This window comes from Typopeltis vanoorti, chromosome 3 (genome assembly GCF_054136105.1).
Source record: "Typopeltis vanoorti isolate ZY-2024b chromosome 3, IOZ_Tvanoo_1.0, whole genome shotgun sequence".
In the NCBI taxonomy this organism is placed as follows: domain Eukaryota; kingdom Metazoa; phylum Arthropoda; class Arachnida; order Uropygi; family Thelyphonidae; genus Typopeltis; species Typopeltis vanoorti.
In genome coordinates, this window is record NC_143551.1 from 112,711,080 (window position 1) to 112,730,781 (window position 19,702).

Below are 19,702 nucleotides of genomic sequence, written 5' to 3' on the forward strand. Positions count from 1 at the left end.
AATGCAATGAATTTGTAGTATTGTATGTAATACATTACCCCATTTCTTTCAAATTTTTGCGTGCTCTGCATACAAGCCAAAACAATTTTCATCAGTCATTTTCAAGGATAAATTTTTCAGCTAATTACATGAGGATTTGCACTAATATAACGGCACTCCCATTCTGATGATTCTACAATGATTACAACAGAAATTTTTAAATCATAATGATTATTACATCTGACTAATTCTATTAATAAACATATAAGCATACCTGAATACCACTAATAAGCAGTTTTATAGCAGATTGCATGTCCTTATCTTCCAGATACTTATCAGGGCCAAATGGTACCTAAAAATATAACAGGTGTACAAGGTAATACATGCAAAAGTGAAAATTCATTATGTATAATTTCTTAAAAGAAGAATTTTACAATAATAACAAGCAGAAAATGGAAGAATAAGTTAGACAATGCTGTCAACTCAACTTAGATCCATATATGAAAATAAATCCAACCATTTTCACTTTGCCTCATAATGACATCTTATTTTAATGCGATGCGAGCCTGAGATAATTTTACACTATAAAACAAGAATATTCATAATTTAAACAGTTACTTAATATCAATATACTCATCAGTTGCTGCATTACCTTAGGAAGTATTAAAACAAATAAATACAGCTATGTTGAAGTATGATACTAAACACACACACATGAAGAATTACAGAGAGAATAGAATATTTACAGCCCACAAATTATTTACTGTTAAGGGAGTAAAGCATGTAGGGAGTAAAGCATGCAGACTAAGTAGTACAAAGTCTGCAGATGTTAGTTATCAGTCTATTTGCAAGTTATTATGATGAATTAACAGTGTTTTTTTTTTATCAAATAAGAAGTGGACATTTTAATAGATGGGTACTATGAGAGCACTATTCCAATCGTCCAGAATTCTAAACTCCTGAATTATGCAGAATAGCTACTAAAACTTTTACCTGCATACTTTTTGGTGGAATATCATCTATCCATTTGTCACCTTTCCACATTTCAAATTTCTGAGAAATTTTTTTTTCAATATCTCAACACTCAAAATTTTTTTCAGAATGTACTATACCTTGATATTTTCTACTACTCTGTCACTGCTTATTTCATTTAATAATGTTTCCAAATAATTACAGAGTGTTTGTCACCATTATCATCTCATTTCATTTTTTTTTCCCCACCAGCTTTCAGACCATTTGATCCCTTCATGATATTCATCTTCTATATCTATATAGTCATAGATAGCCTTCCCAAAGGCTATCTATGACTTTAATTTGGCCACTTATAGAGAAATGTAATAATAAATGAATAAATAAACAGCTTTCTTAAATTCTGCTGACTTACTCACCAGAATCTTTCAATGCTTTCTTCTTTTCAAAGTTGCCACATAACTTCTTGAGTGTTATTAATTCTGATTCTGTCACATTTTCCAATATATATGAATATTTCAGTCTATACTTTGCCTCTGAAAGCCACTCAAGTTGATTATTTTTAAGACTTGTGTATACATGTTTTTCTTTCAATGTGGTATTCTTTTTTTTTATACTGCTCAAAATTAAATAATTTATTTCAAATCCCCATATATTCTTCTACCCTAAACCAGTATGAAGAAAACCCCATCAGCAATAATATAAGATTTTAGTTATTTCTTGTGTGTGTGTGTGTGTGTTCATTTCCTCCATGAAGTTATGAATATTTATGTTTGAACATGATGAGTATAATTACTACTTTTTTTTTTATTATTATTATTTCAGCAACTCCAGGAGTCCTTAGACTCATCGAGGGAGGCCCTAAACATCATGTCCACACAACTATGCGATTACATTCTCACAGTATCTATCATACCTTGTCTTGAACTCGTTCACCGTCATAGCACCCACAACAGACTCTGGCAGCTTATTCCACTCATTTACCACTCTAAAAGTAAAGAACCCAGCTCTAACACCCCTGCTAACCACACTCTTGCCCAGCTTCCATAGGTGTCCCCTAGTTCTCCCACCACCAGTCCTGATCTCAAAAATATCCTCTGAATTAATCCTGTAGAATCCCTTTAGCAATTTGAATGTCTCAATCATATCTCCCCTCCTCCGCCTATCAACTAGTTTCTGCAACCCACAAATCTTCAACCTGTTCTCATATGGTTCATTCCATAGACCTGTTATCATCTTAGTCACTCGCCTCTGGATCCTCTCCACCTCCTCCCCATCAAGAAGGAACCAAGGTGACCAAATCTGGGCATACTTCATGTCTTGAACATTAATCCAGCAGGTACTTACTAGTGTAAATGGTATGCTATTGCTGCACCATCGTAAACTATGGCTATCTATTTATGCGGTATTATTAATTTCTTATTCTTGGTTCTATCTCTTAATCTACCTTCCGTGACTCTATATTCTTATACCTGAGAGGACTAGAAATTTATCTGTTAAGCTGCACCACCAGGCCTCCTTGTGATATAAGAACAAGCAGCACTTCCAGTAGGTCCTAATCTAACACAAAATCCTCTCTTAATCAAATTACAGTCATGGCTTTCTATGTGTTCCTTATCTTATCTATCATTTAGTTCCAGCTCACAGGATCGTGTTTATTTGGAAACAGTGCATTGCATATTAAAGATCAGGAGTACTCATTGAATATAAATAACAAGCATGTTTAAAATTAAATACTAATACTGAACATACAATACATGCAATAGGGAAGTTGCTTCTTATATCTTTAACTTAAGCTACACTCTATATGACAAATTTCTACAGTATACTTCTACAATTATGTAACTTATCTTACAAAATCAGTGCAATATAATTTATGACTCCTATTTTAAGCAAACTAATTTAGAACAGAATCTCTATGGTAATTTTCTGTAATTATGCAGCATGAAGCCTTAGAATTCCTTACAATTATCAATTAAACATTTTGCCCAGTCACTTCTTAGGAATTTGCTATGCTCTGATCCATACACTTAATAATTCCAACCAGAGCATCGTCATTTCATTCAGAATGATTGGTGGGTCAGGAATGTGATTTCCCGGCGTCTTAGAGCTTCGGGAAAAAATGATATGAAAAAAAATAAATGACTCTTGATCTAAAATTTCTGCAGACTTCACTTTTCTCCCCTTTCATGTGTCTTTAATCCGTTTTACTGGACTGTGGAATTTGTTTGATCTTGCCGCCCCTTTCTCCACTGACCTTGAAGGTCGCCTAAGACTGAATTTGTAAACAAAAGGGCTCGCTTACACTTTATCAGAGCACTAACATCAAATAACCTTCCGAAGGCAAGGCATTGCCCTTGGCTTTACCATTTTTACATTCTTTGTTTATGTGAGCGAGCAAGCTAATTCCCCTTGGGTTTTATACTTAGGCTTTTAGTATTCTATTTACAATAACAAAGTTTATTTTTACAAGTTTTCTAGATGTCACCTCTGTAAAAAAAAGATGCAATAAAATATATGAAAATTTACGTTGCATCGAATTTTACACTAGCTCTGCTTTTTTCTTCAAATTTTTCCAAAACATTTCTTTGTATCTGTGGTATTCAATGTGGTATTCTTTTTATATACTGCTCAAAATTAAATAATTTATTTCAAATTCCCATATATTCTCCTACCCTAAACCAGTATGAAGAAAACCCCATCAGCAATAATATAGGATTTTACTTATTTCTTGTGTGTGTTCATTTCCTCCATGTAAGTTAGGAATATTTATGTTTGAAATGATATAAGTATAATTACTACTTCATGTCTTGAACATAAATCCAGCAGGTACTTACTAGCTCTGCTTTTTTCTCCAAATTTTTCCAAAACATTTCTCTGTATCTGGGATTCATTTCCTACTCCTACAATTTAGATCTCTAAAAATAACCAACTTTACCATTTTCTTTTTGTTAGCTGACCTCTCTAATGACTCAAATTCCCCTATGTCATCCCTACTTGAGCCTTCGTTGGGACCACATGCACAAATAACTATTATTTTGAAATATTTCACACTTCGAAATGTATCTACATTCATTCTACTCGAAACTGCCTGCATCCAGGAAGTTCAATCCATGTTTAGTGCTGAATACTACAGTAACTCCTACCTATCTTTTTTCCTAATCACCATTTCCTTAATAAATCACCTAATAGTTATTAAAAGCATTTCACCTGTTTGTCTTCTTCAGCTCAATAACACCAAGCATTGTTAACATTATATGTCTCTAACTTTTCTATTTAATTTATTTAAAAGAAATTTTCTATTTTTTTTCTAATTTAATTTCTTTTCTGTTAAAGCTTATGATGATAGTTTACATTCTCAATTTGTTTGAGCTTTGTACCGTATCATTTCACTGTTCCTCCTAAATTCCGAACAAGCACCTCCAGTTTTATGACATATGACTATGCTATACCATCAGTGTTTGTGGTTTAAACCAATACAGAATATAATTTTGTTAGCTTTAGACAATTCATCATCATCAAATTCCTGACATGTATCCTCAAGGGGTGTACAGGATATGATAGTACTAAATGAAAAATTTACATAATTACTAACTTCCTATCTACAATTTTCCTCCAGATCAGTCTGTTACTTGTCAAGACTCTAACATTATCAGATCTTATATTTCTATCGTCTAAGGCACTTTGTACCGTATCAATCCACCTATATCCTGGTCTTCCTCTGGGTCGTTTTTGCTGCCAACCTGGCAGAGAACACTTCTTTTGCTAATGTTTCTTCGCCCATTCTGTTTAAGTGACCATACCTGAGATTAGCTCTGCTAACGCATTCCTGGATGCCGACAATGTTAAGTTCTTTCCTAATATTCTCATTTTTAATATGATATTGCCATTGATGCCATCTGTTCACGCCTCTAATCTTTCTCAGGACTCTCATATCTGCGGTCTCTAGTCTTTGGTCAAGTGTTTTACTTCTGACGCAGCTCTCAGATCCATAAGTTAAAACTGGTTTGAACACGGTCTTGTATACAGCTAATTTAGTGTTCCGACTAATTTCTCTCTTATTCCATATGAATTTATTCAATTGACTGCCTACCATACCAGCTTTGTTGATTCTGTTGTCTATTTCCATATTTAATTTACCATCTTCACTAAAAATCGTACCTAAGCAGCTGAAATGTTTTACTTGTTCTACAGGTTCCCCGTTCACAACAAAGTTTACATTTTCAACAATTCTACCTATTTTCATTGTCTTTGTCTTTTTAATGCTGACCTTCATACCATATCTATTACAACAGTTATTCAATTTAGTCAGGGAATCTTGCAAACTTGTAGCGAATTTATTTAGAAGTATAACATCATCCGCATAAAGCAAAGAGCTGACATTAACATCTCCAATTCTGATATCATGTTTAATACCGCTTTCTTTCATAATGTGATCCATATAGATAATGAATAAGAGAGGGATAATGTACATCCTTGTCTCACTCCAGTTTTAACATTAAACCATCTTCCTGTACTTCCTTCAATTCTAACTACTGACTTACAACTCAAATAAAGACTAAGTATTGCTTGATATAATGCCCCATCGACACCATATAACTGTAGCGTATTGAATAGCTTCTCTCTTGGCACCTTGTCATATGCCTTTTCCAGATCGACAACACTTAGATACAGATCTTTGTTATATTCCCATGCTTTCTCAACTATTTGTCGTAAAGTGAAGATCTGATCCTGACAGCCTCTATTTGGCCTGAATCCAGCATGTTCTTCACCAAGCTTTTCTTCCACAATTATTCTCAACTGTTTCTCAAGTATACTTGTATAAATCTGGCCAGGAACAATCAGCAGGGAGATACCTCTGTAATTCTCACATTCAGTTTTATTTCCCTTTTTATATATGGGTACTATTAGAGCTCTACTCCAATCATTGGGAAGTCGTCCCTCTGTCCAGGCTTTCTGAACTATGCAGTGCAGCCACTGTAAGACTTATACCACCATATTTCAGCATTTCTGGTCGAATATCATCTACTCCTGCTGCCTTTCCACATTTCAAGCCTTTGATGGCTTTTCTACTTCAAGTATGGATATGTATTCCTGACTGCATACCTGTGGAGTGTTTCTTACCACTGTGCTAACACTGCTTGTTTCATTTAGCAATTTTTCAAAGTAATTACTCCATACTTCAAGGATATCTTTTTCTCCCGTTTTCATGTCACCTTTATTATCTATAACTTCTTTTACAGCACTCTATCCTCCATCAGTAAGCTTCTTCAATAACCTCCAGAATATTTTGCCACCTTCTTGATATTTATTTTCTATATTCTTGCCAAATTCCTCCCATGACTTTTGTTTAGCTAGTTTTACAGTGTTTAGCTTTCTTACATTTGTCTCTGTATTCTCTACGAGCACTAGCTGACTTATTTGCCAGGAACTTTTTGATATGCTTTCTTCTTTTCCTTCACTCCCTCTTTAACTTCCTGTGTCCACCATGGAGTTCTAATTTTTCTATCCTTGCAGACAACCTCACCACATGTTTCTCTGGCTGAATCAATCAGGGTTTTCTTCAAGGCTTGCCACTGAATCTCCAAGGTTTGGTTCTGTTCTCAAACTCTTTCATTTTTTCTTCAATAATCTTTGTGTATTTTAGTCTACAGTTCACATCTGAGAGCTGCTCAACTTTTATTCGCTTTAAAACTTTCTTACATGTTATTCTTTTCAATATGAAATTCAATTTTATCCTGCTCAAGACTAAATAGTGATCGCTTCCAATTTCAAATCCTCTGTACACTCTGGTGTCCTGCACCAGAGAGAAAACATCACTATCCACAATAACACAGTCAATGAGACTTTTCTTATTCCTTGCCTCTTCTCTCTATGTGAATTTGTGCACATTTTTATGTTGGAACATGGTGTTAATAATAACCACTCCATGTCCTGAGCAGAAATCCAACAGATATTTGCCATTATTATTAGCTTTGCTCTTTTCTCCAAATTTTTCCAAAATATTTTTGTATGTCTGACAATCATTTTCTACTCTGCTATTTAGATCCCCAACAAGGACCAACTTTTCCTTTTTCATTGCGTTAGTTGCTTTTTCAAAAGCATCAAAAAATTCCTCCACTTCTACCTCAGTAGAACCTTCTGTGGGACTATAGGCACAAATAAGTCTCATTGTCCAATTCCCCATTCTGATATTTGCCCACATCACTCTACTTGAGACTGCCTGCCATTCAAGAAGATTAGCCTCATATTTTGTGTTGAATACTATGGCTACTCCTTTTCCCTGATTGTCATTTCCTGAATATAACATTTTGTATTTATTGCCCAGAAAGATCTCACCAGTTTTTGTCTTTTTTGTTTCAGTCACCCCTATTATGTCGGTCTGGTACTTATCTAATTCCTCAGTTAGCTCCATTTCTTTGCCATTCAGGCTGCTTATGTTGATAGTACCGATCTTTAACTCTGGTGATGTTGAGTTGGGGGTGTGTTTTCAGATTTGTTCCAGTGGTTGACTTTTTGCTGTTCACCCTAGTTCCCTGGCGAAAAGAACGGGGGCCTTGTTTAACCGGGTGACGCCCCACCCGGCATGAAATTTTGTCATGTTGTACCATCATTTTCTATACTGGTTTAAGCTAATAGGAATACAATTTGGTCGGCTAAATCCCAAATTGCCAGCCTATCCTCGTTCGTTCAGTATCCAGGTAGATACCCAACAGGGTGCACCACGAGAAGGTGAGGATTGGACATTAGTTCAGAAGCCTTGGTTCTCCACATTCCTTTAAAGGCTATGTGGAGGTTTCCTCTCAGATATACTGCTTTAACCCCTTAAGCACCCCGCTTTAGACAATTTAAGTCCTTAACTGTTAGCCCATAATTTTTTCGTTATCTGAATGATGTCGAGTACCAGATGTACTACCAAAAGCTTAGTATTCGACACCAGATCAAAAGCTCTGGTTAGTTCACTGCATCCTTGCATTCTTTACAAGCTATTTCAACGTCTCTTCTCAGGTATCTAGCACAGATCCTAGTGAAACCATGAATAGATGTTAGTAGCAAAAACTATTAAAATAAGGATACTGGGAAGGAACTTGGAATTTTTGATATTCAAGGATGTGTAAACAGAGATAATTTGTGGTAAGGTTACTGATTTAGGATGGGAGATTGTGCTTGATGCAAAAATTATTATATTGCCAACTCTATAAAATCCTTACTCACTGAGGGAAGCCCTAAACATAAGGTCATGCACAATATCTAACATACTTTGCTTTGAACACCGTCACAGAACTCAACAAATAAATTGGCAATCTATTCCACTCATTCACCACTCTCCAAACAAAAAACTTAGTCCTTACATCCTTTCTAACTACACTCTTGCTCAATTTCCAAGGTGGCTCTAGGTTCTCCCACCACCAGACTTGTTCTGAAAAGTTTCCTCTGTATTAATCATGTAAAACCCTTCAGTAATTTGTATATCTCAATCATATCACCCCTTTTCCATTTGACAAGCAATTTGTAACTCACAAATCTTCAACTGTTTTTGTGAGTGCATTCAATAGACTTGCTGCCATCTTAGTCACTTGCCTATGGATCCTCTCCAACTCCTATTCATCTCTAAGAAACCTATGTGACCAGAACTGTGCATAGTAGTCAAGATGGACCTATAATGAGGTATAATATACCACATGTTTCTGTTCATCAGGGTGTTCTTTAGTAGCCAAGTCTTCGATGAGCTGTTTTAGTCACTTTTTGCAATTATGCCTTCTAAATTTTTAACTCCCGATCCACTAACACCCTCAAATCCATAGCTTCATTAATTTTCTGAAGTACAGTTCCATCAATGTGGTACATAGCTGGTAACCTTTTCATCCCAAAAGCATAACCTTACACTTTGCCACATTAAACTGACATTTACTCTACTATTTCATCTGATTTAGTTACCTCCCTATCATCAGCATTCATTAAATTTCTTCTTCCATAATCATTCTTCCTTTTACTTGCAATGTACTGAAAGAACTCTTTGAAATTATCTTTGATCTGTACTGCTAATTTCCTTTCATACTCTGATTTTGACTTTCTTGTCTGTGCTTTGTACTGCTCATGTGACTGCTAGTCACCTTTCTCAGTGAATTCCCTCCACAAATTTTTCTTCTTTTTTTTCCATAGCCCCTGCTTAATGCTGGTATTCATCCATTTAACTCCTACTTGATTCATCCTCCTGACTAAGTAAGCAGTCTGCTATTACTTCCCTCAAACAGTCCTTTAACACTTCCCAACCATTGTAGTTTCTCATGCTATAGCACTGCTCCAGGCAATCTCCTAAGTATGTCATACTTACCAGCCCTATAATTAACATATATCCTCTCTTAAATGAAAATTGCACATATTTAGTCACCTCCTAGGTCAAGACCATATAATCACTCTCACCAATTGGTGACAATGTGGTTATATTGATTATAGACAAATTCTCTGATGCAATTACTAGATTTAGCATTCTCAAATATTCCTAGTACATTTCATCACATGTTGCCTCATGTAATTATTCTGCCATAACTGCATAAATTCCATTTTCTTCCTCCTGTGTGTGTGTGTCCTTTCCTCCTTCCAGTATGTTCCCCATAAATTTACCCCACCCTCTGCTCATTAAGCTTATTTACCTATGCATATCCCCATCATCCTTTATATCTCCTGGTCTATTTTGTTCTACTGGTCTCTATCTCACACCAGATGGCCTCAAATGTGCTATTTTCACTGGCCTACAATTAAACTCCAACTCTCTTTGGTTGCAGTTCATTGGCTATCATCAATAACACTCTTCCCCACATTCTTTTCTCTCTATCCTCCCCGTTACATTCTATCCAAATAACCATATCATCTTCTGTCAGTCATGTCTCACTAATGCCAATAACCATTGGCCAAGATGAAATAACCAATACCAAAAACTCCACCCCTTTGTTTTCCAAATGCTCCTGGCATTAGTATATATAAAGTGCAATAGCCCTTAGGCCCACCGCTGTCCTTACGCTTTATACTAACTGTCCTATTCTGGTTTATTACTAGTGATACTAACTTAGGCATTTTCTTACACTCAACAGTATCTGTGTATACTTGCCTAATCCCCCCCCCGCCCCAGTTTCCCCAATTTTGTATATCCAATTTCATTTCATTCAAAAACACTTTATTCTAAACCTGTTATGCACAAGTCTGTAACCAAGCAGCTATTGCAGTTTGGTTGCAGACTTGCTGAACACATTTTTATTCAGATTTACAGTGGGAGTTCCCCCCTTTCCTCAACCATCCCTTAGGACAAGTTGAGCCCTCCTAATGAGAGATTAAGTATGTATTTTATGACTGTAGATTCTTGTGTTCACGAGCCAGTTTGCCTGATCTGAGGGACGAAAAACCTGAGTTTCTGGGTGAAAAAACCCTTAACCTCTGTATGAGACCGGCTAACTTACCTTTAGTCGCAAGAGACCTGATAAAGGTTCCTCATGGACAGGAATCTAACCCAGGTCGTTCCGACCAAAGGGCTTCATCTATTCCGACTGAGCTACGGAGGCTCTTTAATTCTGATGAACAACAGTCATGAAATATCTGAACTTTTCATGATTGTTGTTCATGAAAGCAGAAAATTAATGCTATGTGAAAGAAGATGAATTGGTGAGATACAGGCCACCACCACTTTCACTGCCAATTTAATATTTTCAAAATTCTAAGGAATGCCAAATAGTGGTGCAGCAGTAGAAATGAAACCACAGCAATTAATAGAATAAGACTTGTTATTTAAGAGTAACTTGTTGTTACTTGTTATTTGGCAGTGAAATTTCCTAAGATTATTTCCTAAGAATGGACATAATGATAATACAGTCATTATGGCCATCCTCAGGAGTAGAGCAGAATTGACTAAATTAACATTTAAAATTCACTTAATCTGAACATAATTGCAAAAGTTATTCAGAACTTTGTTTTTATCCTGCTATTTGTTGATCTACTGTGTTACTCCACTACTCTTATGAGGATCGCAATGATATAATGGCTGAAACATTGAGTCACATTTAATAAGTTAATACCTAAGCAGGTATCAAGCATAACCGAAATAACAAAAAGAAACCATGCAACACCAAATGTTAATATTAACAGTGAGTGTTAACTTAATTGTACTCTTTTGTACCAAGACACCACTCCAGATGTCAAAAGACTGGCTGGATGATATTACAATTTATACAAGATTAATAACAGATTAATTAATAACATAATCTGTTTGTACTTTCTGTACTGTTTGTATTTACTAATGTATACCACTAGCATACACACTCTTGATTTAATAAAATCAAAACTTTCCTGATATCTTTAAATTATTCAAAATTTACTATGCATGCTGGGTTTTTTTTTTTTATTTTATTTTTTATGTTTTTTAGGCAAGGAAAAATGTACAAATGGTATTGTAATGAAGTAATGCAGAACAAGAGGTAGCAAGACTACAGGAGAAACGGAGTGTGAAACTGCCGGAATGCAAGATTTGATAAAACAGTTACTGAAAATGAAAAATGAAATTAGGAATATGCAGAGTGATATTAGATGTTTCGTGAAACTAATGAAAGTGTGCAAAAGAATAAAATGAAAGAAAAATGGGTAAAAGAGGTGATGTGCGATTCCAGGATAGCAGTATATGAAGATTCCATAGAGGATTAGTTAATAAGAGAGTCCATAAGGTCTGCTATCCAGGAAGGAGAATGAGTAAGATAATTCAGGTGTTGGAAATGAGGAAGAAATGAGCAAGAGAATTAGTGGTGGTTGTTTGGACAAATTATCTAAGTGGACATAAGGAGCATGTGAGAACAAATATCAGGTTATTGAGAAGAGTGAAAGATAACAGTGAAGTGGGAAAGGTTGTCAGTGTGTGTTGCCAGGGTATGACAATCATGAGTTGAGATGGAGAGCCAGAATCATGAATGGTATGCTAGGATTAATAACTTGGATTAGTGAACAAAGAAAGGGTAATTATTATGGACAACTTTAATTATGGCAGTACAGATTACAATGAAGAGATAGCATTTGGGAATAAGGAAAATGAATTTTGAGTTCAGTTCTTGAAGAGATAACTATCTCAGGCAGCATGTAAAGGAGAGCATACAAGAATTGAGTTTTAGATCTGATCATTTCATCAAAGGATGTAATTGTGAGTGGGGGTTTCGCACTTTCCTACAGTTGGTAAGAGTGATCATGAAGTGACCACCTAGGTTGTGGCTAGCCATAATGGAAACACGAGGCTAGTCATTATGACAAGCTTAGGAGACAGCTTGAAGCTATAGCATGGAATGAGGAGTTGAGTGGTAAGAAAATAGATGCTGCTTGGGAACTGACAAACTCTGCCATAAGTAGAGCATATGCTCGTCCCTATGCCAGTCCTAAGCCCGGTTAAAAGAGGAAGGTTGAGCGACAGGCTAATCACCCATCCTCATAAAAAAAAAAAACATGATTACAGAAACCACAAGTGAAGCAAGAAATCCCTTGGGACAGAGTGCTACGACCTGTGGTCTCCCAACAGACGAATATTTACAGGACTTTGCCCCACCTGCATCGTAGATGTTGGGAGCCAACATCTATAATGCAGGTGGAGCAAAGCATCATGGAACCTCACTTACAGATAAAGTCAATCACTCACCCTAAAATTTAACTTAAAATTGGAACATGGAACATTCACACAATGTACCAAATTGGAAAAAAACTAGGCAGATAGTCAACGAGATGAATAAATACGTTCTTGATATCTTAGGAATTGCTGAAACGAGATGGACAGATTTTGGTGAGATAAAAACAACTGACAAATATTGCATATTGTATTCGGGAGATGATGAAAGACATGAGAAAGGAGTTGCAGTTATTGTAAGTGAGAAAGCAAGGAAAAGTCTGATGGAATGGAACCCAATAAATAAACGAATAATTAAAGCTAGATTTTTCTCCAGGTTCATGAAATTGACCATCGTACAAGCAAGTATATGCACCCACAAATGATGCCGAAGAAATGGAGAAAGCACAATTCTATGAACAACTCCAAAAAGTGATTGATAAAGTCCCTAAACATGACTTGTTAATTTTGATTGGAGACATGAATGCTAAAGTAGGGAAAAGAAAGATGGAGGACGAACATGCTATAGGAAATGAAGCGAGTGGTGAGCAAAATGAAAATGAGAACTTTTTGCATCCTTCTGTGAATTAAATAAACTCATTATAGGAGGTAGCATCTTTAAACATAAGGAAATTCACAAACTAACATGGATTTCCCCCAATGGAAAAACAAAAAACCAGATCAATCATATTGCTATATGTAATACTTACAAGAGGACATTACAAGATGTAAAGGTTAAAAGAGGAGCTGATGCAACTTCAGACCATTTTCTGCTAACCACAATAGTTAAATTAAAGCTAGCAAGGAAGTCAAAACTAAAAAAGAATAAGAAAATTAAATATAACATTGATAAACTGAAGGAAAATAAAATAAAAGAGAAATTTACCAATGAACTGAATAGATTCTCAGTTTAGAAGAATCAAATGAAAATTATGAGGAAAATAAGATTGAAGCCAACTGGAAAAAGTGTAAAGAAGCCTTCAATAAAACTGCAGAAGATATTTTAGGAGTGACAAGTGGGAAGTCACACAAAGAATGGATTACAGGAAAGACATTAAAACTAATTGAAGAAGAAAGGAAGAAGATAAAAATGAAAAGAAACAACTGCAAATCAGAAAGATTACATGGAGAAGAAGCAATACCAAGAAGTGCATAAGATGATAAAGCGCTCAGCCAGAATTGAAAAGAGAAACTACTATCAGCTGTTGGCTGAGGATGCTCAGAAAGCGAATGATACTGGAAATCTTGGAGAAGTTTATAAAATTATAAGACAACTTGGAGGAAACTATCAGATGAATGAGGGGTTAAAGATAAAAATGGTCAACTACTAACTCAAAAGCAAGAAGTCCAACAAAGATGGAAAGAGTACTTTGAAGAATTATTAAATGTTAAACACGACTCTGTAAATCCAAATATTGAATCCCCTTTCGAAGAGATGCCAAATCAATTCGAATTTCACGTAAACATGGGAGAATCACAGTGCAAGAAATCATGGAAGCAATCAAGATTCAAAAGAGTAGAAAAACAAGTGGAAATGATAACATTAGTGCTGAATTGCTCAAGGCTGACCTAAAAATATCAGCAACTATACTATATAAACTGTGTAATATCATGTGGGCATATGAGAAGGTTCCGAATACCTGGAAAGAATCACAAATAGTCAAAATTCCAAAAAAAGGTGATCTTACAGAATGCACCAATTGGAGAGGAATCAGCCTATTGTCAGTACCATCAAAGATCTTCATAGAATCATAATATGCAGAATAAAAAATAGCATTGAGAAAATTCTGAGAATAGAACAAGCAGGCTTTAGAAATGGAAGAAGCACAAGGAATCAAATTTTTATTCTTAGAAACATAACTGAACAGAGTGTTGAACTAAATTCAACTATGCATCTCAGTTTTATTGATTTTGCCAAAGCTTTCGACAGCATAGACAGAGAATGTCTATGGAAAATCCTGAAAATTTATGGATTTCCTGACAAAATAATAAATATTATAAAAGATTTGTATGATGGAAGTAAAGGATAAATTCTATTAAATGGAACAGCTTCCTAAAGTTTTTAGATCAAAACTGGTGTTAAGCAAGGTTGTGTCATGTCTGGAACACTTTTCATCATTGTCATAGATTAGATAATGCAGCATACCCTGAAAACTGGAATAAGATGGAACATTGACACTACATTAGAAGATTTGGACTATGCTGACGACATTGTACTACTATCATCTAGATTTGAAGAAATGAAAATTAAGACAGCAAAGTTAGAGGAAACAAATAGGCTTACATGTCAATGAGAAGAAAACCAAAATATTAAAAATCAACAGTAAAAAGAATGACCCAATCTTTATAAATGGAAATCAAGCAGAAGTGACAAACACTTTTAATTACCTCGGAGCAACTGTCAACATGGAAGGTGGTATCAATGAAGACATTGCAATAAGAATAAAAAAATCTTGCTACGCATTTAAAACTTTACAGAAAATTTGGAAATCATCCAATATAAAAACAAACTTAAAGGTGCAAATTTTTAACTCAACTGTTAAATCTGTATTACTTTATGGAAGAATCATGAAAATTAACCAAACAACAAGAAAATAAAATAGATGCCTTCCAAACAAAATGTCTTCACAGAATTCTCAAAATTTACTGGCCAAATAAAATCTCAAATATTGAAATTTACAACCAAACCCATTACAATAGAGTTAAAGAAACACAGATGGACATGGATAGGCCATGTAATGAGAATGCCAACATCAAAACACAGAAGAATAGCATTGACATGGATGCCTGATGGTAAAAGGAAGAGGGGGAAGACCCAAAATGACATGGCACCGGATGGTAATCCAAGAACGAAACAAACTAGGATGGTTGAGCTGGGGGAAAGCAAGAGAAGCAGCACTGGGCCAAAGAGAATGGCAAGCTAAACTCGTGACCTCATGCACCTTATAGGTGTAAAGAGCAATAAGTAAGTCAAATAGGGAACTGACAAAGGAATACATAACAGCATCAATATGTGAATATATTCCGAAGGCCAAAAAGGTAGATATAAAATGGATGAATGAAGGGCTCTCAAGCAAGAAATCTGGAAGATGATGATACTTTGGAGGCAGTACAAGAGTAATAATAGTAATAATCAGTTACATGAAGGGTATAAAGAACAAGCCAGAAGAGTGATTTAGTAAGGAAATAAAAGTGAAGTGTGAGAATGGTAGAATGGTGAAGACATGCTATAGAGCAGAGGAGTGAGGAGCAGGTTTTTTGCATGGAGAGTGGCTGGTGAGTGAAATGCATTGCCTGAGTGTGTTGTGAATGTAGACACATTGAATGAGTTTAAAGCACGGTTCGATGAGCATTGTGTGCGATTGTGTACCTTCCACGATGAGTCTGACTCCATGGAAGTCAGTTGTTAATAATAATAATAATAATAAAGGGTTTCCTTCCTTTAGCTAACTTTTACATGGAACTTCTTGTAGAGAGGCTTATATGCTGGAATTGACAGCATACACTAGAAATATAAATTAAACTTTTCATATATACTTTCCGATATTTCGGCAACGTCACGTTACCATCTTCTTGGGAACTTAATACAAAGACAAGTGCACGCAAGTACTACATAACAGCAAATGAGAAACGAAGTAAGGAAGGTACCGTTTACCCTTAGGAACATGCCAAACCTCAACAAATTTGGATGCATGAGACTGCCCCAAATTTGGGAAACATTTATCAGAAGAACTTCAGCCCAAAAGCCAAGAACTACCAATATAGCCCGTCGGGGGGGGGGGTCATCAGGACTTTAGGAAAACGGTAGCTTCCTCGCTTCCTTTCTCATTTGCTGTTATGTAGTACTTGTGTGCACTTGTCTTTGTATTAAGTTCCCAAGAAGATGGCAATGTGACATTGCCAAAATATCGGAAAGTATATATTAAAAGTTTATTCAATTTATATTTTACATGGAACATCGTGAGAATAAAATACAAGGGTTGTAAATAAAGTAGTGGCAACACGTGTACAAAATGTAAAATAGTTTATTTATCAAGTCTATACAATTATATCCCTTTGACGTAATCTCCTGCCATTTTCTGCACTTGTTTCCAAATTGTGAGAGCTGCTGGATACCACCAGCAGAATGCTGCCAGTTGATATCAGTGAGAGTGTGACCTACTGCTCGAAGAACCTCTTGCACATCACAAAATTGAGAACTGTGAGGGGTTCTTTCATTCTGAGGAACAAGATGAAGTTGCAAGGACTTATACTTGGTGAATACGGAGGATGTTCCAATACTTTTCATTGTTACCTGTACAACATCTCTATCATCAATTGCGACATTACATTGCACATTTTCATGCAACAAACACAGTGGAGAACTCATGAAAAAAATGTGGTTGCTTTCTCCTTAAAGCCAAACTCAAATGGTGCCTCAGAAATTGTCAACAGTACTGTGCATTAACAGTTTGCTCTTGGGTCATGTCGTGACTATTAGGGTGATCCTAAATGGCATCATTCATTGGATTGTCTCTTCAATTCGGACTCCTAAGCCCTTGCCCATGTTTCACCAATGGCTACAATATGATTCAGGAATGCATCCCCTTCATTTTCATATAGTTCCAGATGGAGGCCAGCAACCTGTGTTATTTTTGCATCTCAGTCAAGTGATGTGGAACCCAACAAGCTGAAATTTTGCGCATACCTAGCCTCTCTTTTAGGATGTACCACACACTTGTGGTTTATCCCAGTTTCCTGGGTCACCTGGCATACAGTCCATCACCGATTAACTGTGAGGAGTTTCCAAACAAGTTCAACATGTTCTTCTGAAATGGCAGGTTGTCAAGGTGATCTCACCCTGCATGAAATCTGCTGACTCATCTTGCAACAGTCTGATACAGTAAGGCACTGTATCAGTGCCTTACTGTATCAGACTTCCTTAAATTTCCTTAAGACCACGATAACAGTCACTTGCAGTTTTACCTTGTGCAACCTGGGCCTCAATCCAGGATCGTTGTTCTAATCTTGTGAATATACCTTAGTGCATTGCACACTGTGACATTGACTTTAACCACTTCTCTATGCAAGGACACTTGTCTGGTAAGGACAAGTGTCCTTGCATAGTTTGCCTTTGATGTGTTTGCCATTTGGCCCCATAGGCAAGACTGAATTTTTTGTAACTTACCTAAACACACCCCTAAAATTTAGTTCAAAGCAGAAAAGAATCTAATAAATGTTTGCTCTTTATCGCACATTAGTCACGATCTTTTCCATTTATAGAAAGCCAACACACATGCGTGCAGCATACTCACACACAGGAAGGTAACTACATAAACATTCATGTCATCACACAACCCAACAGTGTGGTATTCTAAAAATACAGAGCTAAGGCTATTGGCTCTAATGATGCAGCTCTTACTACAGAACATCTTTGCATACTTTATTGGCCAATGACTACAGCTCCTATGAAAATAGATAAAAAGTACATTTCCCTACTTCTGTCAAGAACCTATTCCCTATATATGAGGTACATCTGAAAAGATAGCCAAAGTACTAATAAAATATAACCTTCACACCACATTTAGACCACATGTCAAATTAGAAACCAAGATCCACTCTCTGGGGTGCTTAAGGGTCAAAACTGTATAACTGAGAGGAGACCTCCACATAGCCTTTAAAGGAATGTGGAGAACCGACCAGGGCTTCTGACCTAATGTCCAATCCTCACCTTCTCGTGGTGCACCCTGTTGGGTATCTACTTTGATACTGAACGAACGAGGATGGGCTGGCAATTTGGGATTTAGCCGACCAAATTGTATTCTTATTGGTTAAACCAAAATAAAAAATGATGGTACAACATGACAAAATTTCATGCCGGCTGGGGCGTCGCCCGGTTAAACAAGGCCCCCGTTGTTTCCGCATGGGAACCAGGGTGAACAGCGAAAAGTCAGCTACTGGAACAAATCTGAAAACAAACCCCAACTGAACATCACCAGAGTTAAAGATCGGTACTATCAACATAAGAAGCCTGAATGGCAAAGAAATGGAGCTAGCTGAGGAATTAGATAAGTACCAGATCGACATAATAGGGGTGACTGAAACAAAAAAGACCAAAACTGGTGAGATCTTTCTGAGCAATAAATACAGAATGTTATATTCAGGCAATGACAATCAAGGAAAAGAAGGAGTAGCCATAGTATTCAACACAAAATATGAGGCTAATCTTCTTGAATGGCAGTCAGTCTCAAGTAGAGTAATGTGGGCAAATATGAGAATGGGGAACTGGACAATGAGACTTATTTGTGCCTATGGTCCCACAGAAAGTTCTACTAAGGTAGAAGTGGAGGAATTTTTTGAGGCTTTAGAAAAAGCAACTGACACAATGAAAAAGGAAAAGTTGGTCCTTGTTGGGGATCTAAATAGCAGAGTAGGAAATGATTGTGAGACATACAAAAATATTTTGGGAAAATTTGGAGAAAAGAGCAAAGCTAATAATAATGGCAAATATCTGTTGGATTTCTGCTCAGGACATGGACTGGTTATTACTAACACCATGTTCCAACATAAAAATGTGCACAAATTCACATGGAGAGAAGAGGCTAGGAATAAGAAAAGTCTCATTCACTATGTTATTGTTGATAGTGATGTTTTCTCCCTGGTGCAGGACACCAGAGTGTACAGAGGATTTGAAATTGGAAGTGTTCACTATTTAGGCTTGAGCAGGATAAAATTGAATTTCATATTGAAAAGAATAACATGTAAGAAAGTTTTAAAGCGAATAAAAGTTGACCAGCTCGCAGATGTGAACTGTAGACTAAAATACACAAAGATTATTGAAAAGAAAATGAAAGAGTTTGAGAACAGGAATCAAACCTTGGAGATTCAGTGGCAAACTCTGAAGAAAACATTGATTCTGCCAGAGAGGCATGTGTTGAGGTTGTGTGCAAGGATAAAAAAATCAGAACTCCCTGGTGGACACAGGAAGTTAAAGAGGCAGTGAAGGAAAAGAAGAAAGCATATCAAAAGTTCCTGGCAAATCAGTCAGATTTTACTCTTACAGAATACAGAGACAAATGTAAGAAAGCTAAACAGTGTGTAAAACTAGCTAAACAAAAGTCATGGGAGGACTTTGGCAAGAATATAGAA

The 19,702-nt window shown here is 36.2% G+C and overlaps 1 protein-coding gene across 3 annotated transcripts in view; it reads right to left on the reverse strand.

The window, feature by feature from the left end:
* The window catches only part of LOC150108473 (PX domain-containing protein kinase-like protein), a 307,545-nt gene that overhangs the window by 194,223 nt on the left and 93,620 nt on the right, over positions 1–19,702 (reverse strand). For all 3 annotated transcript variants that reach the window (XR_016548134.1, XM_090390804.1, XM_090390803.1), the window contains exon 6: positions 254–331. Coding sequence is in view for 2 of the 3 variants with exons in the window: in XM_090390804.1 (XP_090246930.1) it covers positions 254–331 (78 nt within the window). In the remaining variant the exon portion in view is untranslated. The remainder of the gene's footprint in view (positions 1–253; positions 332–19,702) is intronic.